Source organism: Phaseolus vulgaris, chromosome 3 (assembly GCF_000499845.2).
Source record: "Phaseolus vulgaris cultivar G19833 chromosome 3, P. vulgaris v2.0, whole genome shotgun sequence".
In the NCBI taxonomy this organism is placed as follows: Eukaryota; Viridiplantae; Streptophyta; class Magnoliopsida; order Fabales; family Fabaceae; genus Phaseolus; species Phaseolus vulgaris.
In genome coordinates this window covers 37,410,299-37,433,132 of record NC_023757.2, presented here as the reverse complement: position 1 = coordinate 37,433,132, position 22,834 = coordinate 37,410,299, and the positions used below count along the sequence as shown (strand labels likewise).

The following is a 22,834-nucleotide window of genomic DNA, read 5'->3' as shown; positions in this document are numbered from 1 at the left end:
TAAGAATAATGATAATCCTAATATGATCTCATTTTTTTTATCTAAATGTACTTCTGAATTCCTGTTATAGTAAATTGTTAATAATAATAATAATATTCATAGTATTTACGTTATACAATGAAATGTTTTATTCATTCAATCTATGAATTAAGTTATAATATTAAGAGGATAATTAGGCATGACAGAAGGAACAAACATGGTGAATGGAAGCATGATTGATGGTTCAAATTTTGGAATGTTATGATATATGGTATGTTGCTAATCAAACATTTAAAACTTACCACAAATTTTTAACTTCTCATCATTAAGTAATAAAAGTTTAGGGAGAGAGAATTATTAGGATGACTTACCACAAATTATATTACATAAATGACTGGTTTTATATTAAAATTAAGATAAAACAATATAAATGAGTTTAACAACCAAGAATGACAAGAACAATGGAGGAACATACAGAAATTTTACAATAAATGTTGTGACTAAGAATGTTTGTTATCTCAAATTAGAATTGTACTCTTTTTTATATACATTTGCATTCTTAGAAGTTTTATATTATTTTCTATGAACTGTTATATAGTGTCTTATGAATTACCTATCTTATGAATGACAGTTGAAATTTAATATAACTATCATATCTATTGTCAACTGTCAATTCATATCCCTTATATCATATATAACTGTCTATTAGCAATCTTATTTGCTATTTGCAAATTTTTATCAAACAAAACAAAAAATATAAAAAGAGATTTAAAAGTTTCACGTTTAATATAAGAGAATAATTTTTCTTTGGAGAGACTAAATTTTGAGGATAAATAATGTTAGACAAATAATTGTTAAAATATGTAAATGAAAGGTAAATATATTTAATTGTTTCATAAAACCAAATTATTAAAAAAAGAATTGAAAATGAATGATTGTTTGTATCAAATGTTGGGTGTGGTAGGGTTTAGACTTTTGTGATATTAAAATGAGTTGGAATTGTACTAATTTCAACTTTGTGCAACTTTGTGCATGAACGTTACGTACCCATCATGAATCTTGTAGAAGGTTTTGTTGAATATAAAAAAACAGACACTAAAGGATCATTATTGGATTCAGCGCAGCTATTAGCCAATATAATCATAATTAAAGACAAAGACTAAATATGTTTTGTTTTTCCAAAAAGTTAACGACATACAGAGAACATTCCATTCTTAACCGACAAAGACTTTAATAATAAAATAACAAAATTAGTATTATTAGCATAGTCATGACAAACTATTATAATAATAATGACATTATTTTTTCATAATTAATAATATTTTATTACATTATATATATATATATATATATTAAATTTATAAATTTAAATAATTAAGAAATAAACAAATATTTTCATTATAAAACCATTAATTTAAATAAGAATGATTGAAGATAAACTATTTTAAAAAATGCAAACAATGATTATTGAAAGTTAAAAGACACTAACATTTAAATATTTAGGGCGTTAAATTTTAAAGAAATATGTTTTAAAGACACGTAACATTCATTAAATTAAATATTTTTAAGAATATTGTTAACAAACTAAATAAAACTTAAGTGTTCTTATGAATCACAATTACTATGATTCATGATGATTTTTTTATAAATCATGATTACTAAATATAATTTTTTTTTTATATTAAACATTGCCTAAATGTTAAATAAATTTATAAAAAAATAACTTAAAAAAAATCATTACATAAAAGATAAATGTGATTGAATGTTCAATATAAGAAAAATTATAAGAAAGTTGGAAGGAAGCCTCACTAAATCTTTATCATAAGGATATGAATATATTGCAAGGGAGGGAGGTGCATAAATAAAACAAAAACACATTCTCAATGGAGAAAAACGCACAATGCTAAATAAAAATAAGAATATGTAGTAAAATATTATCATTCAAAAATAAAGATTTAAAATATATGATTAAATGTTTTAAATTGTATATTTACTAATTTATCCAAAAGTGGTATGTATTTGACATATATCTTATTTTTAAATATAATTATAGATATATTTTTTCCTTATAATTTTATTAAGATTATAAACATTTTTACAAAATGTAATTCTTTTTATATAAAAAAAGATAGTTATAAATAAGAACATTTTTCTTTTTACTTATCTATGAAATTAACTACATTGCAAAAAAAAATCATTAAATAGGAACAAGTAGTCACTATATTATTTTAGAGAATAAAAAATTATTTGTATCAAGTAGTTTTTATTATTAATGAAATTTATAAATTAGTTTTTAAATTGGTATCTAATTAGTTATAAATGTTTTAACTACCTTTAAGATTACAAGACTGATCGTGAAAACCTTCCTAGTTAATTAGATACCAATTTAAAAATTATTTTAGATACCAATAATTTTTTAGTATATAAATTAGTATATAATTTAATCAATATAATAACTAATTATTTCAGTTTATAAAATTAATTTTTATTTAATGATTACCTAGCACTTGATCAATAATCTCAAATATACCTAAATTCACGGAGCTTTTAATGAAAAAAAGGAATATGACTTTATTTTAAACTTATATGAATCTTTAAATATAAATACAACAATGCAGTTCAAAGTATTTTTTTTTAATTATCTTCATATATTAAAAAGAAATAATTTTTGTCTATAGAATAAAGAATACAAATATTTTTATACATAAAATAATTTTCATGATAATTAACTATTTTTTAAAAAATTAATTAAATTTTACAATAATTTTCCATTTTGTAAAGATAATTTCACTGTACACTGAATTAAAAATAAAAATTATATCATTAGAAAATTCACATTTCTTATTTTAAATTTGAGCATCATATTTATTGTAATTATGTCAGTTATTTAAGTTAATCAATTTAATTTTGGAATGGTATAATTTGTTATAATGATTCAATACAAACATTTGTACCTTCAGAAAATTATGGAAACATTACAGGAAGAACTAAATGTTTATAGTTCTTTATATTTAAAACAAAACATAGTGTTTTTTCTTTCCCCACCTTCTGGTTGACTAAGATCACAAACACACCATACTTTTAGTACACCATTGACTATGTAGATATTCCATAACAATTTTCAATTAATCACTATGTATTCAAGTTCTTATCTAACTCAAACCCTAATAATTTAAAAGAGGAATAAATCTTGTAACTTTCGCTATTTCATTTTATAACATTGAAACCTAGAATTTTGATTCAAGATTAAAAATAAATTTGGTCAAATATGTAAATAGAACCCACCCAACTTTATTCTAGTTATTTAATCCTCATAGTCCAAAAAAAACCTAATTTTATTGTATGAGAAATGTTGAGTATAGTGTATAGACTTCATTTTCGGCATGTAAGAAAAGAAGAAACAGATGTAAATAAAATAGATAATAATGATAATAAATAAATAATAAATGTAATGCAACAAGGGGCATAGTTGTGTTATAAAAATAGTGATATAATAAAAAAGGAAACTGTAATAGGAAAAAATGAAAAAAAAGAATGTGATTTAATTAATATAATTACCTACCATAATTAAGTATTTTTTTTTTCTGAACACATTTTACACATGGTGATATCATATCAATCAGCCCTAAATAGAGAGGATTATATTATTTTGTTTATGCAATTTCTTACTATTTTTTTTAAATATAATTCTTTCACACTCGTGTATGTTTATTTATACTATAATACTATAATATGATGTGATGAAAATCAGGATTGAGAAGATGGCATGTGTTTCCTCTTGTTGAATATAAAAAGGGTAACGATCATTGCCGATCAAAAGAAAATTAAAAAGGGTAACAAGAAACCTAATTATGGTATTTATATTCAGCATTAATTGTGACAATTAACAAATAATAATAATCAAATACAGAGACTATTTTTGTTGTGTTGGAAGTAAAAGTTAACGACAGGTGACAGAGCAATGCCATTGGTAGCAGACACAGAGAAAGACACTTTCACTGAATTTCTGAAAAATAAAGATTTGTGTTTTGTATTTTTCTTTTGTGTTTGAATTGAATCCCTTCACTGGTTCTTGGTACTCACTATCAGTGGTTCGTTTGCATTACCTTCCCCCTCCACCCTTTTCTTAATTCTCTCTTTCTTCTTTTTTATATTTTACTTTGTTTATTTGTCTGTTGTCTCAAAGAGGCCCTGAAAGTTTGCACTGACAAGGTTTCTGTTGTCAAGTTTGTAGCTTTTTGGTCTATGATTCGTTTGTTATCCTAACAATGCTTTATCCTCATCTGGGTATTCAGTTATTGTCCAAGATGGAGGAGGAAGACCATTTTCCTGTGGGTTTGCGTGTACTTGCCGTTGACGACGACCGAACGTATCTTACAGTGTTGGAGAATTTGCTTCGCAAATGCCAGTATAATGGTTTGTTATCTGTCTGTTTTAATTCACAATTCTACATTGGTTTCGCGTGTCATGCTCGTAAATGTTGTACTTCTTGTTCCCTTTTCATGTGAAGTCTTGGACTCATGAGACGTGGGTACCTTGTCGTTGACAATTTTCTTTCCTTGCAAGACGGGGATGTTCTTTCTTTTTTTCCAGAATTTGTTTTTGTTTTTCAAAACCGGTTTCTTGTTTTGCTGCATTAATTTCATAACTATGAATCCTGTCATAATAAGTCTGATCAAGCGTTTGACAATTGACACTGCTTTGATTTATCTCCTATCTGATTTATGTTTGTTTGCTTCTTGCAGTTACTGCTACCACTGAAGCAGTCAAGGCGCTAGAAATGCTGAGGAAAAACAGAAACATGTTTGACCTTGTTGTCAGTGATGTGAATATGCCAGAAATGGATGGGTTTAAGCTGCTTCAGCATGTGGGACTTGAGACGGACCTACCCGTTATCAGTAAGCACAAAAACTTTTTGTCTTGACATCCATTCAACTTGAGTATATTTTCTCTTCATTCAGAGATTATTGGTATTTTAATGATTGAGAATTTTCCTAATTCCGTTTGTTTTGTTTCTTGATTCTGTGTTCTTTCCAAAGCAAAGTTTGAGAGAAAAATCAAACTCAGAAATATGTGTTGTTTCACAATAATGGTATGAACTTAAACTCTTGCCTTTTTGTGTGTTTGTGATCTAGTGTTGTCAGGATATGGTGACAAAGAGCGGGTGATGAAAGGTGTCATATATGGTGCATGTGACTTTTTAACGAAACCAGTTCGAATTCAGGAGTTGCAGAACATATGGCAACATGTAGTGCGGAGGAAGATTGATGGCAAGGATAAGAATAAGACAGCAAGTGAGGAAATAAACTGCAGTATGTCTGGTAAGGTTGCAAATGAGGAGGAACCATGCACTATTGCTGGGGAATGTAGTCAAGCTTTGGAACCAAAAACTAATGCTGACCAGAATATAAAAGGGGATCGTAAAAGGAAAGAACGGTGTGAGGCTGAGGAAGTGGAAGAAGATGATAAAGAGAACGATGAACCCTCCAATCACAAGAAATCTCGTTTAGTTTGGGATGCCGAGTTGCACAATAAATTTCTTGCTGCCATTAATCAGCTGGGAATTGAAAGTGAGTGTGATAAAGACATTACTTATCTATTTTTTCTTGACTTAAGAATTTGTGGAACTTTAGTTTGCTTATTTGTCATATGGATTTTATAGCTCCTAATATAAAGTTTCTACAACTGTTAATGCAGAGGCTTTCCCCAAGAAGATACTTGACTTGATGAATATTGATGGACTTTCAAGAGAAAACGTAGCAAGCCATCTCCAGGTATGTCTCTACAACAAATTTCTTGGAATTGACTGAGTGTTTTTTTTTATCAGCAGACAGTGAGTGTGATATAGACACGTTACTCATCTAATTCTTCTTGACTCAAGAAGTTGGAAGTTTAGTGTGCTTATTTGTCATATGGATTTTATAGCTCCTAATATAAGCTTTCTACAACTGTTAATGCAGAGGCTTTCCCCAAGAAAATACTTGACTTGATGAATATTGATGGACTTTCAAGAGAAAACGTAGCAAGCCAACTTATTTGATGAACTCTAAATTTCAACTTTATCATATGTTTCTGGTTTCATGTTTGGCTTAGGTTAATAGTTGAAGTGGGAAATTTTCCTTATAAACAACAGAATTAATGTTATGAAAATCTTTCAGATCTAATTGAACAATCATATTTTATGAAATATAAGTGTGTACAAAATGAACTAACATCTTTGTTCTAAATCCTGTGTTGTGATAATTGTGTTTCTTTGTTTCACAGAAATTCAGACTCGGTCTCAAAAAGCCAAATCCTTACCACCGTATGGGTTCAGTTGATTGCTTTCGCCCTTCATCTGAATCAGGATCCATGTTAAGCACCACATTACCGTCATATGCATATGCACCTGGTGGAAGGTTTGGGGTGTTAAACGCTCCATCCAGCTTGAACACCAGAGGAATGAACTCATCTGCAATTGTTCAAGCTGCTCAGTCTCTAAACATCAACAGCAGCAGCATAAAAACACATGGAAACATGCACTCGTCCATATTTTCTGCAAATCAAACCTCAAGCTTATTGCAGGGCATTCCAACATCAATCGAGGCTAACCAATTTAAGCCCAACAACTCTCCAGCTGGTATTAGGAGGTTTAATCTACTTGATCGCTCAACTGGATTTAAAGATTTCTCTAGTTTCTCGGAAAATAGAGCCACTGTTAGAAATGCAGCGAATGTTTCTCTTCCTGGTTTCTCAAATAACCATTTACTTTTTCAAGGAATTTCCCAACTCACACATCATTCTGAACCATTTAGAAATCATTCTTCTTTTGGATCTGCTTCTGTGAAAGCACAATCTTTTGATCCAAACTCCTGTGGTTGGCCTAAAATGGGGGATGATTATAATAATAAAAGCTGGCAGGGAGCAGCTCCGATATCTATCTTTCCTTCCAGTACTTCTGCTGTCAGTAACGTTTTCAATGATGATCAACTGCTTCAGCATAACTTCAAATTGTCCCCATCCACTTTTTGCAGTAGGAACAGCCCAGTTGGTTTTTCTTCCAGTGTTCCTTTGGAGGATGATGTCCTAGGCGAGATGCTACAGCAAGAAGGCTTACATGGGAATATCTTACTAGCTTCATCTTACACCCAGCATAACAAGGGAGGTTGCAGCAAAGACACAAGTCAAACCTTCAATTCCATAAATCCTGTCATTTCTCCTAACGGAGGCACTAGTTCCTTGGGACATTGCTATGACCAAAATAATGCAGTTGACAATAAGAGTATTGATGCATCTTTGGTTGGCCAAATGAATGGGGTTAATCCATCAATCACACAGTCTAGTGAAGGTGAGAATTTCTATTCAATGAAGTCAAATGATGAGTACGTTTTGCCGAGCCTGAAGTCCGGTGAAGGACTCCTGCATAATGGTTTGGAGTCCTTGGATGAGATAATGAATGAAATAGACGAACAGGTATGATCAAATCTTCTTCTTGCAATGTCAAGTTCTTTTAATCCTGCTTGGAATGGTTTTGGTTTTAGATGTTTTTATTTGACTTGCTAATGCAAAGCTGATTTTCTAGCCATGATATATCCTCTAGTTTCTTAAACTCCTAACAGATTATGTTTATGTGTATTTCGTTGTGATGCGATTGTGAATTTTAATGTTTCCACAATTCAGTTTGGTCTGATTTGAGGCATACAAGAGTTGTTAATTTGCATCAATTCATGAAAGACTACTTTTGATGCAGGAGCTAAATGCGATTATGTTGATGGATGGAGGAATAGAGTTTGATGCTTACAATGATGGATCATGCAAGTGACTCCTTCTGATTCATTCCTCGAGTCGTTTCATCGTGTGTAATATCGCACTGATGTAATTTCCTGTTTCACTAATGGACAAAGTACGTGCTACTTGTACAGCAGCAACCGCATCAAATTTCTCCACTTCTTTATATAAAATAAACAATATATATATATATATGCCTTAACTTTTTAGTATTGGGTTCAGTTGTGATAATTTGATTTGAGTACGTGAAAGAATAAGAATGGAACAGTTTACGCATGTGTTTTCACGATAAAAAGTTGGCACTTCTCATTTATACTATAATTTGGACAAAATCTCTGTATGAATGGATTTTGTTTTTTAGAGTCTGTATATGAATATTATTGTTTTTGTAGAGTCCTGTATGAATGTTCAGCGACATGAGATTACCTTATGGTTCAACCAAAGTTTGTCTATCTTTTGTTGTGTTGTAGACATAACTTCTAGCAGAAGATATCCTTATTTTTTTCACTTAGTCGTGCAAAAATTAGTTGTGCAGAAGATATCCTTATAAATTTTTTTATATAACTTTACAAACCTCAAGAAACCTTCAATTGGTTGTGCTTAGATGAGATTAGTGCTCAATAACATACTGTGATGTGAAATCTTACCCAACATTTAGAGCTAAAAAGTAGTGAGTGAGATTCTGTATGTCAACTGGTTTTCCGTTTGACTAGCTAATATAGATCAGTGATGAAGAATCATGTAAAAATACAATCCACAATTCTAATGCATGATTCATATACCAAGCAATAATCAACAAAAAGTTATAGTTATATTTACAAATTTGCAACTTGTCATCAAAATCATACTTATAGTTTAACTATAAAACATAAAACACTTATTTTCTTTATTTGTTTCAAGACTAATAATATACGAATTGATTCAATTCTTTATGAATAATTATATTTATGAGTCACTAGGAGCATTATGTTGATAACCAATCAATGTATGGTTATAATGCTATTTATAACCAATCAATGTATAATGATAATTTATAAAATTAAAAACATTAACTTCAATTCACACAAAAAGTTACATTGTTACAATTTTTAAAATTGGAAATTAAAGAATTTGAGGAGTATTATATTTTTAAAATTAAGAAATTGGATTTGAAATTTTGATTAATACATTAGCAAAAACACGTATACTTCCACGTAAGTGTATTCTCATTTTTGTTATATTAAATAATATAATTTTATTATTCAATTAAAGTATTATATTAAAAAAATATAAATAGTATATCTCTTTATATATATGGTATTGATAATGAAATTGATTTAAATAATTGAAAAAGTCTTGATAAGGTGTTAATTTAGATTTAATACTAATAATAAAAAAAATGCGTTTTAAAAAGTGTAGGTTGATTCAATTCTGTGGGTAGCAATACTGAGATGAATGAATCACATTGACTGTACACGTGTACGGCCAAACCTCATCCACATTAAAGGCCACAACGCTCACAAAATAAGAGTCCAACTTTAAAGCGACGCTATCCTTAAACCTTGTACACCAAAACTGAAACAACCGTCATTGGTGTTTTCCTCTCACGTTGTTGTTGTTGTTCTTGTCGAGCGTAACCCAGTAGCATCATTGTTGACGATGGCCACCAAAGTGATGGAGGTGGTGAAAGGTCTGGACTTGAAGCGGTACATGGGTCGCTGGTACGAAATTGCTTGTTTTCCGTCGAGGTTTCAGCCCAGTGACGGCGTCAACACCAGAGCCACCTACACTCTCGGAGATGACGGCGCTATCAGAGTTCTGAATGAGACTTGGAGTGGTGGAAAAAGAAGCTTCATTGAGGGCACTGCTTATAAGGCTGATCCCAATAGTGATGAGGCCAAATTGAAGGTCAGATTTTGGGTTCCTCCTTTCTTACCCCTTTTTCCTGTTACTGGGGATTACTGGGTTTTGTTCATCGATCCTGATTATCAGTATGCTCTCATTGGCCAACCTAGCAGGAATTATCTTTGGGTAAGCCTATTTCCCTTTTAATTTTGTTGGATCATGACCATGTTCCTTAATATTACTACTAGAAATTGCAGATAAATGTGAAACCTTGACATTGCAACCAAAATTGTAGCCACAGGAAAAATTTTGAAACCTTGTATAAGAGTGTATATATATATAGATATGGACACCAGATGAAACCAATAAGGTGCATGGCACTTTTGTATAAATGTGTCTATTAAACATGTGGTTGGGAGCTTTGATTTCCAGAAATGTGCATATGAGAAAACTTTCAGGGCACTCATGGAATCACTTTGTTTCTTACTCCTGTTAGGGGCTTTAATCTCTATTAAACACCTTGTAAAATTGATTTAACTGTGAAGTGTGGAAATGTAAAATTGATCATTTTTGTAGAGTGATTTTGGATTGTGAAGGTCTTATTAATGATTTGGGGTAATTTTGGTCCCTAGATATTGTCAAGGAAGAATGATATGGATGATGAAATCTACAAGGAGCTTGTTGAGAAAGCTAAAGATGAGGGGTATGATGTGAGCAAACTCCAGAAAACTCCACACACCAATCCTGCACCAGAGGGAGAAGGTCCTGAGGACACGAAAGGCGTTTGGTGGTTGAAGTCCCTTCTGGGGAAATAGTTATGTCTGAAGCTGAAAGAGAGTGTTTCATATTGGTAATAAAAGTAAAGGCAAAATATACGAAGGTGATGCGATATGAACTTTTGTAAAGTTTACGTTTCATGCTCTCATTGTGTTTGTTCTTAGTTGTTCTTGGTGAGAATGCAATGTCTGAAATTGAATACTTTACAGCTTTTTCCATTTTGCTTTTTGCTTGTTATTTGCTGAATTATCTGGCTATGGTATCGGGCTTTTTGCGATTAATCCTCTACCTTAAGAGGATTCATTCGTATTGTGAGTTTGATCATAAATTCACATCGTTTTTATGGAGTGGCTTGAAAGAAAAGTAGAATTGTGATCAATTTTCACAAGAGGAAAGTTCACTACAAGAAAATAAAAATAATTAAATTTAAAAAGTAAAAAACAAAAATAATTAGTTACTATATTTATTAAATTAAATACTAATTTAAACAGGAAAAAATTATTCATATATAATTTTTTTTTATTAATACAAATTTATAGAATAATTTTTAAATTTGTATTTAAATTAGTTACCTAAGTTTTAACAACTAATATTTTATATTTTAAATTAATTTTTTTAAAAATTAATAAAGATTAAATTAAAATATAAAATAATTAGTAATTAAAATCTTGACAAAAGATTAGATACCAATTTAAAAATTATTTTATAATTTTTTATTAATAATAGAAACTATTTTAACTACTAATAACTTTTTTTAATTTATAAAATATCTCTAATTTAATCAAATAATAACTAATTATTTTAGTCTTTAAAATTAATTTTTATTTAATGTTTAAATTTTTAAAAATATCTACCAAAAAAAATGTTTTTAGAATAAAAAGTAAATCTAACATTTTTATGATTAGAATTAGGTTATGTATAAGATAATAATTTGTAAAAAATATTCAGATTTTACATGAATTTTAAAACTAATAGTGTACTTGAATGTGTTGTGTGTAACTCTCTTAGATTGGTCCATTTAAGAGGAAGGGTTTTGCATATCTACGACACTTTTTAAGTTAACAAGAGAAACATGCTCAATGAAGAACAAATGAGGAAAAGTTACTTCAATAATATCTCTTTTAATATTTTCAATTTAATAATTTTTAGAAGGATTCATATTTGATTTCGAAGAAATAAAATAGGATAAAAGTATATAATTAAAATTGGCTGAACTAAAGAAACAATTGGGGTAGCCATTTTTGCAGAAAATGCCTAAAATTTCTGTGGACATGAATGCATAAAATTCCTAACAATGGAAAATTGAACAAATAATGAAAACCTCCGTCGATGGTGAAAAAATATTAAAAAAGAGAGAGAAAGTAACAAATATAATAATTGACAAGTGATATAAAGAAAAAAAAGGGGGAGAGAAACAGAAAATAAGTAATTTTTTAATTCTAAAAAATAATGAATAATTCGATTATATCATGTCACAAAAAATGGAGATGGAATGTAAGAATGGGATTTAGAGCACCACACGATTGCAATGACAATAACAGAAAAGACTATAGAAAAACAAAATAGTTTGAAAATTTAAAGAGTCTATTATATTATAATAAAATATTATACCAATGAATGATAACTTAGTTGGTTTTTTTTAAGTTGTTTTTTTTTTAAGAAATAGATAAATTTTTGAAATAATCATTCATATGCTTATGTTTATGCTTAAGACATGAATTCATTATAATGAAGTCATTTATATTTTATGAGTTTAGATTTATAAGAGTGAAACGATTGTAGTATGAGAGAGAAAGTTGTATTTTTACTTACACTAATGTTAGTTAAAATTTATTATCTTTTATTTTAAATGAAGTTTTGTCATTCAATTCAAATCAGAATAATGTCTAGCACAATTTCAGTGTAGCAGAATTTGAATTATGTTTACCCAACTTCTACGTGAAATTATATTAATATTAATACATATGATTTTTATAAAAAAAAATTAACATATTAATATTAATGATTTATATAAAAATATTATTTGTGAAATGCAAAAATTATTATCTACAAAATTATTAAAAAAATCAATTGGTAACTTTATGACAAAATAAAATACATTAAATATATAGAAATTATTATAAAAATTGTATATTAATATTTGTTTGATTATTTTTATTATCACATTCATTCTCATATTAAAATATTTGTTTGACTTATTCATAATTGATTATGGATATAATAACTACTTAGTCTGTTGTATATCGCATCAAATTTTCTCATGAATTTAAGGGAAAAAAGGCAAACCTTTAGGAAATTTAGCAGGGGTAAATTATCCACATTGAAAGTAAAACTTTATAACTAAGAATTCATCTTGTACTTCGGGAATTTAAAATATTGTTTTTTGAAAAAATCATACTGTAGCACACGTCTTTAAATTCGAATGATTTTTATAGTATAATATTTATGATATATGAACTTTTTTTTTTTTTTTTATTCCTGCTATACGGAGATGAGACCTAGAAAATTATTGAAAAGTTTTGTCTTCTCCTTTTCTTCGGACAGGGTGTTAGAGTTGCGTTGTGATCCTTCTTGACTCGATGCTACTCCTTCGAGTCTTGGTCTCAATCTCAGGTGGATGCTGAATGGAGATACCTGCAGAAGACACTCTGACGCTCAAGTCAGCAAAAAGGTATTCGGCACTCGGGGTTGTACAATGATAATGACGTACCTTTCTTATTGGAATATATATTATTTATATTATTTTAATGGACTTACCTTATTGAGCCGAATTAGTGGAGTAGATCACGCTCAGGAGCGTATTACCTAATTCTTAATGACGGTTTAGCTTTATTGACCTTAGGTTGAGCGTTAATGAACTAAGTGTATCGGTCAGAGAGACCGAGTCATGGTAGTGACCGGTCGATCCATACCAGTATAGTTATGATATAAAAATTTGAATAGTCTTTTTTTTTTAGTTCTTAAAATTTAATTAATTTAAATGTTCTTATTTTTATTTTTATATTTATAATTATATTAAACTATGAAAAAAATGTACTGATTTTTGTTATATTATTAATAACGATAATATATATATATATATATATATATATATAAATTCTGAGTATATTATGTTCACTGTTTCAAAAATTACTAGATATACTATAGCATGCAATTGATTATTATTTGCAAATCACAAGTTAGCAGCAACATGATACCATTGTTTACTAAAAAAAGAAAACAAGTCAATAAACTGCAGTTGGTGTTTAGTGACTTGGATGTTAGAGTGATCTTTCCAACAACCACTCTTACAAAATTTAGAAAAGATTGAATTTTATTCCTTTTTTTCTTTTTGGTTATGGAGGGTTGCTCTAATGTAAATTCTTAAACAAAAAGAGGGTTTAAATCAAAGCAGGAAAGAGAGGGTTTTGAACCAAAAGTGGAAAAGATACACAAATATTTTATTACTAATTCATAAATTTTAGCTCATTTTATAAGCTTTCCAAAATTGTTCCTAATCATAATTTATGATTTTATGAAAATACAGAACCACTTTTCAATATTGTCAAAGTCATTTTTATGTATTTCCTAAATTAATTATCTTCATTCTCTCATAATTTAATACAAATATTAATTTCTACACAAAATAAAATATATTCATTCTGCTAGCTAGTATTTTTTATTTTTTTTTGCTATGTTTCCTTCTATTCACCCAAAAAGTATAGTTCGTTCAAATAAATTTATGTTTTTTTTCTACATATAAAGTTAGTAATTTCTCCTATATGTTACGTGTCATTTTTTTTTTATATTTTTCTATAATGAGGAACTAAATTCTATAAAGATTTACTCTTTTTATATAGTTATATTTATTTATACTTATGAGTGGTGTTTTTTTTAAAAAAATTAACACCTTGAATTATATTTTAATCATACTTTAATTATTAAATATTTATCTTCTAAACTTATTCGTAGGTGTACATGCTGATTTTTTGTGTCACGTGATTTTTTTAAAATTTATCATACGTTATTTTTGTTTTTTAAGACAAAATTGGTGGCAAAGTGACAAGTGAAATTTACTTTAAGGTTTTTGTAATATATATAATATTTATTATATAGTTATTATAAGGTTTTGATTTATTTTTAGTCACAATTTAATTGTTTTATTTTGAAATGAAAGAATATAAATGTTTATCTACTCACAGATACTTTATTGACGTAAGGTTTTATAAATAAAAAAACAAGAAGTTATTCATGATTATATAAGTAGAGTGGAAGAATTGATTAAACGGATGGGTGGAGTTATGAATGCTGTGGAAACGAATGGAATAAAAGTGGATTTAAAACAAAAAGAATTAATTAAAGAAAGTTTGTTTGATGTAACAGATAAAAAAGAGACCAAAAACAGCAAATAATGGTTAGATTCAAAAAATGACGATGTAATTGGTTGTCCTTAGGATGGAAATCCTGAGTAACTATTTATGCGCGAGAATGTGTGGAAATAGATGGAAAAAATATTATTTGTGAGTCAATCTCACTCACCAAATTCGCTTCATTGTTTTTCATTACATTCCCTCGAGGCTTTTCTCAGAAAAACTCGCAGGGAATGCCTGTTTCATCCATTCAATAGATCGAGATTCGAGCATCAGTTTTGGGTATGCATGCATCTTTGTTTGCTTCTCTGTTTCCAGTTTCCTTTCCTTTGTCATGTCAACTCTTTGTTTCTCGAACCGTTATGCTCTTCTCATTGACACAAGAGAATTTTTTATGAGGTCCAATGATATGAAAATAAAGTGGGATTATTCCAGAAGCCATGCACCATCCAAACGGAAAATATTAAGACAATTTTGAAACCATTGCTATATGAGCACAGGGAAACGGAACGTAGGAATTTTAATGCAAAATCAACGTTTAAAGGCTTCATCCATGCTTTTGTAACTCTTGATTCATTCTTTTACTTCACATTGACTCGGTTTAGTTTGAACTATGACAGGAAAATAGCAAAATGCTGAGAAGCTTGTTTCTGATTTCCTTGTTGGTTCATGCAATAGTAGCCCAAAAACCTGCACTTCCAAAACCAAAACCGGCTGCACCGCAAGTCCCTGCCAAGAAATGGTCAACATTGAGTGGTTGGTATCCATAGGACTTTCTGTTTCTCTGACTAATGCCTTCCAAGCCTGATTCATGTCATTGTTGTTGATCTTCCAGGCAATGAGCCTATTGTAATCGCCCGTGGTGGTTATTCGGGACTCTTCCCAGAAGGCACTCCTGACGCCATTTCACTATCACGAGATATAAGCATTCTATTGTGCAATCTTCAGTTGTCAAAAGATGGCGGTGCCTTTTGTATCACGGGATCTACACTTGACAATTCAACAACTATAGAATTCTATGATCATAAGCAAAGTACCTACAATATTGATGGGAAGGACTTGAAAGGACACTTTTCGGTGGATTACACGACTGATCAGATTTCCATGAATATATCAGGTGAGTTAGGAAACCTTGTCCTTCAAACATTATCAGCTGAAACATGAGCAAACGAGTATTTATTATAGATTGAGATGGGAGCAATATACAAAAGTATGACCCAGTTTGAGCTTTGAGATTGAAGATTTGCTCTGTGCTCTGCAGTGATTCAGGCCATATTTTCACGACCCAGTGCTTACGATGGTCTTGACCCAGTTCTCAATCTTGATGCTCTTCTAGGAGGGAAAAATCCCCCGAGGTTTTGGTTGAACGTCCAGGTTTTTCTCTCTCTGAATTCAGGACCTTCTGTGAAATTGAAACTCCATAAGCACCACGGGGCATTCCTTAATTCTTTCTGTTACCAATTTAATATAATATTAATTGTGTATTTTGTTGCAGAATGCAGCATTCTACAAAGAGAAGGGAGTACAGGTGGAAGATATTGTTTTGGAATTATTGAAAGTCTACCAAATAGATTTTGTTTCATCTTCAGATATGGGTTTCTTGAAGAGTATCAGTGGGAAATCAAGCAAGGCAACCAAGGTCGTCTTTCAACTTCTTAATGCTAAGGACGTTGAACCTTCAACCAAGAAGCCATATGAAATTGTTGTAAAAGATTTTGCTATGATCAAGTCATTTGCATCAGGCATAATGGTCCCAAAAGATTACATATGGCCCATTAAAGCAGACAAATATCTGGGACTTCCCACAACAGTTGTGTCTGATGCCCATAGATCAGGACTAGAAGTCTATGCTTCTGGTTTTGCTAATGATTTTTTTGCTAGCTATTCTTATAACTATGATCCTACCGCTGAGTACCTTCAATTTTTCGACAAGGGAGATTCTGTTGATGGTGTTGTCACTGATTTCCCATCAACAGCATCAAATGCCATAGGTGAGATGTCAAATCTTCCACCTAAATTCACAATCTATTTCTAACTGGAAAATCACCTCTTCAACTTTATAACAAATATTTGGTTTACAGTTTGCTTTGCACACAACAATACCTTGCCCCAAAAAGGTACACTACTGATCTTAAAATGTTCTCAATCATAACCACAGACAAGACATGGAAAACAGGTGGATGACAAATTCACCTTATTAATTTGATTTTGTAGGACCAACTTTGGTCATAAGCAACAATGGTGCAAGCGGAATTTATCCAGGCAGCAGTGATCTTGCATATAAGCAAGCAATAGATGACGGTGCTGACATTATAGATTGTTCAGTTCAAATGACAAGAGATGGAATTGCCTTCTGCTCAAATAGCTCAGACATAGGCCTAGATACCAACGCAATGACTAGATTTATGTCTCGATCTTCTAAAGTCCCAGAAATTCAACCAAGCAGCGGAATTTTCTCCTTTGACCTTTCCTGGAGTGAGATTCAGACATTAAAACGTAAATACTCCTTTAGAACTTAAACGTTTCAAGTTCAGATTCAACCTTTGAGATTTTAACAATGAAATTACAGTACAAATTTCTTGTTTCAGCTCAAACTGTTAAAAACGGCGATTTCCTAAGAAACCCCGCAAACAAAACCAGCGGTAAATTAGTCACCCTACAAGAATTTTTGGAGATAGCCAAGACAAAGGCAGTTCCTGGCGTTTTGGTAAACATTCAGGTAAGAAATATCACTAATTTTAGAGTTCTCGCAAAAATTTAAACCAGAATTATGGTACATTTTAAGAAGGATGTGTTACTGCAATCGTATTCCTTCTTCTATTTGAAAATTTTCTATTATTGCGAACTCCAATTGCCTCGCAGAATGCGGCGTACCTTGCATCAAAAAAGGGTCTTGACATAGTGAATGCTGTGAGCAGTGCCTTGAAAAATGCCACCTTCGACAAGCAACAAGTCCTGGTTCAATCAGATGACAGCTCGGTCCTATCCAAGTTTAAAGATAACCCGTCTTACAAAAGGGTTATGTTTTTGAATGAAAGGATGGGCAATGTACCAAGAAAAACAGCGGAAGAGATAATAAAGTATGCAGAAGCAGTGAATATTCCAAAATCCTCTGTTATAGAAGTATATTCTTCTTTCTTATATCGATTGACAAATGTTGTTAAAGAGTTGAAAGAGGCAAACATCACAGTATTCGTCCGTAATCTTAAAAATGAATACACATCACTTGCATTCGACTACTGGTCAGACCCTAATGTCGAGATTGCTACTTACATCCAAACTGCTAAGGTTGATGGAATATTCACCGATTTTCCAGCCACTTCGAGTAGATTCATCAGTAAGTCATTCCAATCTCAATGCCTTTCTTCATCTAAACAGACAATAATTTCAGTTGCCACGAGTCAAGATTAAGCATTTCTATTATTGTTATTCATAAATAGGAAAATGCTTGAAAGAAATCCATCTACCCTTTTAAACTTGCAGGGAGTCCCTGTAGCGATATCAACAATAAACTTGCTATCCTACCGGCGAGGCCTGGTGAGCTAATGAAAACTCTTCCATCACAGCCACCAGCACAGGCACCACTCCCTCCTCTTGAGGTTGCAAAGGTTGTTGACCCACCTCTTCCTCCAGTCAACGATGGTTCCAAATCGGAACCTGAGTCTGCTGATGATGCTAAACCCAGTCCTCCACCTTCAGGTGCCAGGCCAATGATTGCTAACTCTGGCCTCTCAATGGTCGCCATTTTGGTGCTTGCAATGCTATTGCATAGTAACTAATGTGATTAACCCAGCAAAATCTAGAGATCACTAACTCAACTCTAACGTGCGTTATATTCTATCTTGTATCATAGAAACAAACACGACATTGGTTCTACGATTCTTATTAATTCATCAGGCGACCCATTTGCCACCGCTTGCGACTGCATTATTAGGAATTGTCATTAATTCAAGAAACATGCGATTAGTGCGCTATCAACGCAAAATCCGTGCCAAATTACAAGAAATTATAAGTGTGCACCGCAATACACTGCGTCCAGTATTTAAAAGGCAAAATTTTAAGAATTAATAGAATTATAATTATTTGAACCATTGCACAGCAGTAATTAATCTTCTTCAAATGCAACCGTGACAACTTTAAATCTAAAGTTTGATAAGCTCGGTAATTATACAATTCACACAAAAGTTTAGAATTGGATTCTACTACAATTAACAATAAATTCATATATTACATCCGTAACAAAATATGTACCAAAACTCCAAACCAGACTGACAAACATTACATAGAAAATTAGAAATATAAACTGTAATGTAGACTATTGAATTGAATATTTGCTATCAATGCGGCCAGGTACTTCCGTAACAAAATGACCTGAAAATTCAGAAAATATACACAAGAGGGTAATAAATCAATAAAAGTGTTACTTAGACAACTCACCTGAACATAATGGAATAGCATAAATACACCTCTAAACGTTAGTCCTAAAGCCCATCCTGCAATTAGGTTGCATAACACAAGTTTCAAAATAAAACATCCCAGCATGAAGAAATTTCAGAAACTAAAATAGAGTAAATACATCGATCAATATCACAAACTAATCGAATAGCAACAAATTTAAACAAATTAGGGTTTCCTGGGTGAGAAGCAAGGGGAAACAAAAGCATGCAGAACCGATCAATGCTTCCGACACGATCCGGAACTACCAGGAAAAGCGTTTTTCCCTTCCACACACCCCATACACCTCTGCCAAATACTAAGACATCGCCGGGAATGGGAAAAATTTTGGGGCGAATTAGGGAGGCTCAGATCTATCACAACGATAGTTCGAAAGTCGAAAAACACCACCACCACCGATGGCTGCAATAAGATCACAAAAGCGATGACATTGCCTCGCCACAGGTGAGCGGTGTTTGACGGCGACCGACGCATCGGGTCCACACTCCCAAGTCATCTTCACAGCCTCTTCTTGTTGAGAGATAGAAAAAATCGAGTGATAGCCACATATAGAAGCAGAAGAAAAGAATGCATGAAGTAGTTGGCGTTGTTAATGGAGAGAGAGAGAGAGAGAGAGATCGAAACACAATATTATTATTATTATTAATATTGAAGGTACAGGAAGAATGATAATGGAGGTGCAGGAAGAAACAAAAAGCCACGAGATTAGGGTTTTGAGGAGCATCAAACGAGAGACGTCTCGTTCAGAAAGGGAGTGTGGCAGCAACAGAACCCTAACCTGGTTTAGCATTGCAGTGGCTAACATTTATATAGAGAACTCCAGCAAAGGGTTTTTCCCATTCTTCCAATTCTACCCTGCTAGTGCCAGCAGCTGCAGGCTAAGGATGATAGTATTTTAGTCATTCAACAATCTAGATTTATGTTTCCCTGCGACACCAGATAAAACTATTAATTGTGTTAGGTAAAAGTAGATGTATTTATTCTCAGATTATTTATATATTTTATTTTTATCATTAATATGTATTTGTACTTTTTATTTTTATTATTAATGTGTATTTATATTTTTTATTTTTATTGTTATTATATATGTATTTATATTTATTAAAATAAACTATAAATTTATTCGATAATATTTTAATTTATCATAAATTTATGTGGCTCCATAATTTTTTAATGTTATCATAAACTTTTTTGTGTATATGTATTTTTTAATTTGATCATTTCCGTATCTAATTTTTTAATTTGATCATAAACTTATGTCACACTACTACAAAATGTTAATGGAATTTCAACTTTTATTTGTCAAGTTTATACATTTTCAACTTTTATTTGTTAAGTTTATACATGGTCTAAATATGCTAATAATTTTTCTTTCATTTATCATTTGACGGTTATTTTTACCTCTCTATTGTTATATTTTATTATTTTAATTTTTTTATAAATGGTGACATGGTGAAATAATGAGAGAGTATTTATATTGTCTCATTCATAATTGATTTTTAAAATATTCTTATATCTAAATTTAGGCATAATTCCTAATGATTATAGTTTAGGATAATTTAGAAAAATATAATTTGCATCTTACAAAATCTATAATATTAAATTAATTTAACTACCATTAACATTCTTAATTAGTGTGAAATTAAGTATAAATGAAATTTTTGTCAAGTACATAAATCATCCATTTTGTTTTAGAGCATATTCAACATCCTGACATTTTTAATGCTCAATGCATACAATTATGTGTCTATTTTTTTTTATCACTAAAGTTTCATCGTGCTTGATTTTTTTTTTAGTTCTTATTGTAGTTTGAGAACATATTTGATACAAATTGGAAAAATGAGAGTTTGCAATTTTACAACATTCATTCATGATAATATTTTCAGAACTTTACATAACATCAAGTTGCTTAATGAATAAATAAAATATTTATAAGCACTCAACATATATTACTGCTTTAATATAGAAGTCAAGTAAATTTTCACTACACGATATAATTAAGAGTAGAGACAACTTATAAGTTGTTTGGAAAAAGAAAGTCAAAGCAAGTATATATAAACCTAATTGTTTCATAATCTTAGAATGGGAAAATAGTCATTTTCTCATTGCAAATTACAAAAACAAATAGGTCATAAAATGGCAAACCTTAAATGCATATTGTTCTCAATTTCTCATGTCTCAATTCCTCACAAAATATGCAGGTTAATAATTGATATCATAGGCACCTCAGAAACACCATGTTACATGGACTATAATTATACGAAGAACATGACTATTATTTTAGTCTTGACCAATAAGGTATGATCTCCAATCGTCTAATGATAAATAACATAATACTTAACCGAGATATCACTAAACATTAATCATTCAAAATTTACCAAGCAAAAGTTGTTTCACTGTAATTGATAAAATTCACCCAATATTTTGTTAGCATAAATTATATTGAAAGAAAGTAAACAAAGTCCCAAAAAAAATTTCAATTCAGCGTGTCCAACCTTGGCTAATTCTTTATTTTAAGTTATAAAGATTATATACAGTTACATGGAGACAAACACAAATACTCCATAAATTTGAATTATGAAATCATGTTTGAGGGTCATATGGCAAAGCATAGACTTTTACAATAATAGCTAATAAATAAAATCCTTAATTCAATAGCAAGAGTCCTTCTCCCCAAAGAGAGAGGGTGAGAGAAACAACAATAAATTTCAAAAGTAGAAAGAAACCACCAAAAGTAAAACTCACTATATTAGTCAATGAAACCCCTTTCCTTCTCCATGGCCAGCGACCTCAACACACATTTTGTCGGACACACCTATCATGCCCTCTCTACCACACTCTCCAATGACTTTGTCATCTCCGAGGTTGGTGACAGTAGTGCGTTGCTGAAGCATTTTTGCAACCTCCAGAGACGATGGTTATGTGAACGCAATGTCGCTTCCTATGGACAGGTCCGTTATAGCGAGTGGCAACAAAGATGGAGTGGTGAAATTGTGAGACATGAAAGAAGCGTTAATCTTCATTACGGCTTGAGTTTTTGTCCCTCCCTAAGTATTGACTTGAGTTTTTGTCCCTCCCTAAGTATTGGTTGAGCATCACAAAAAAGTCGTTTTTGCGAAAAAACATTCCTACAAAGAGATAGAAGGATGTTTCTCTTTCTTTGGCCTTCTTTTTATTCTTCAAAAACAATATTTCTCAAAAACGTTAAAATGAGAAGTTGAAGAGAATACATGAAGGTTAATAAAGAAGTGGGGAGCGGTAGTTAACAGAAAATGTTATGTGGCAAGAAAGAAGGAATCTTCAAAATTTAAAATTCAAAATTGCTCTTTCAAATCAAAACCGCCCCTCTACGTATATTGAATGTTTTTAGAAAAAATAAAAAATGACGCAATGTTCATAATATTGAAATAAAATGAAATATTGATATAAAGATAAAATAGAAAAATAATTGAGAGCAGTTAAAGAGAAGAATTCCTTATATATAGGTATAAATTACTGGAAACACTTCTAGTTATTACTTTTTGTATAATATATGTAATTTTTAAAATAAAAAAGTAATTATTAAAATATGAAAAATAAATTTATAAAAAAATAATTGTAAAATAATATTTTTTTTATACTTTTATTATAGGTAATTATTGAATTTAAAAACTATTTAAAATAAAATAAATAAATAAATAGTA

At 30.6% G+C, this 22,834-nt stretch overlaps 3 protein-coding genes across 4 annotated transcripts; all 3 read left to right on the top strand.

Moving 5' to 3' along the window:
* Positions 1–3,736: 3,736 nt before the first annotated feature.
* LOC137807460 (two-component response regulator ARR12-like) lies at positions 3,737–8,041 on the top strand. Of its 2 annotated transcripts, none has more exons than XM_068608120.1 (7): positions 3,737–4,070; positions 4,275–4,395; positions 4,725–4,877; positions 5,115–5,549; positions 5,677–5,753; positions 6,244–7,431; positions 7,709–8,041. In XM_068608120.1, the coding sequence occupies exons 2-7, from the start codon at positions 4,287–4,289 to the stop codon at positions 7,778–7,780; spliced, it is 2,034 nt and encodes a 677-aa protein (XP_068464221.1). In that variant the 5' UTR covers positions 3,737–4,070; positions 4,275–4,286; the 3' UTR covers positions 7,781–8,041. The 2 variants fall into 2 exon arrangements, with proteins under 2 accessions (XP_068464221.1, XP_068464222.1); XM_068608121.1 differs by having other exon boundaries at positions 4,063–4,191.
* Positions 8,042–9,255: 1,214 nt separating this feature from the next.
* Positions 9,256–10,553, top strand: LOC137807462 (temperature-induced lipocalin-1-like). Its single transcript, XM_068608123.1, has 2 exons — positions 9,256–9,756; positions 10,203–10,553. Exons 1-2 carry the CDS (start codon positions 9,385–9,387, stop codon positions 10,383–10,385), a joined length of 555 nt encoding a protein of 184 aa, XP_068464224.1. The 5' UTR covers positions 9,256–9,384; the 3' UTR covers positions 10,386–10,553.
* A 4,282-nt stretch (positions 10,554–14,835) lies between these two features.
* LOC137807461 (glycerophosphodiester phosphodiesterase GDPDL7-like) lies at positions 14,836–18,608 on the top strand. Its single transcript, XM_068608122.1, has 10 exons — positions 14,836–14,978; positions 15,317–15,452; positions 15,532–15,813; positions 15,958–16,070; positions 16,192–16,687; positions 16,778–16,813; positions 16,911–17,192; positions 17,285–17,415; positions 17,559–18,033; positions 18,180–18,608. The coding sequence occupies exons 2-10, from the start codon at positions 15,329–15,331 to the stop codon at positions 18,473–18,475; spliced, it is 2,235 nt and encodes a 744-aa protein (XP_068464223.1). The 5' UTR covers positions 14,836–14,978; positions 15,317–15,328; the 3' UTR covers positions 18,476–18,608.
* The last annotated feature ends 4,226 nt before the right edge of the window (positions 18,609–22,834 follow it).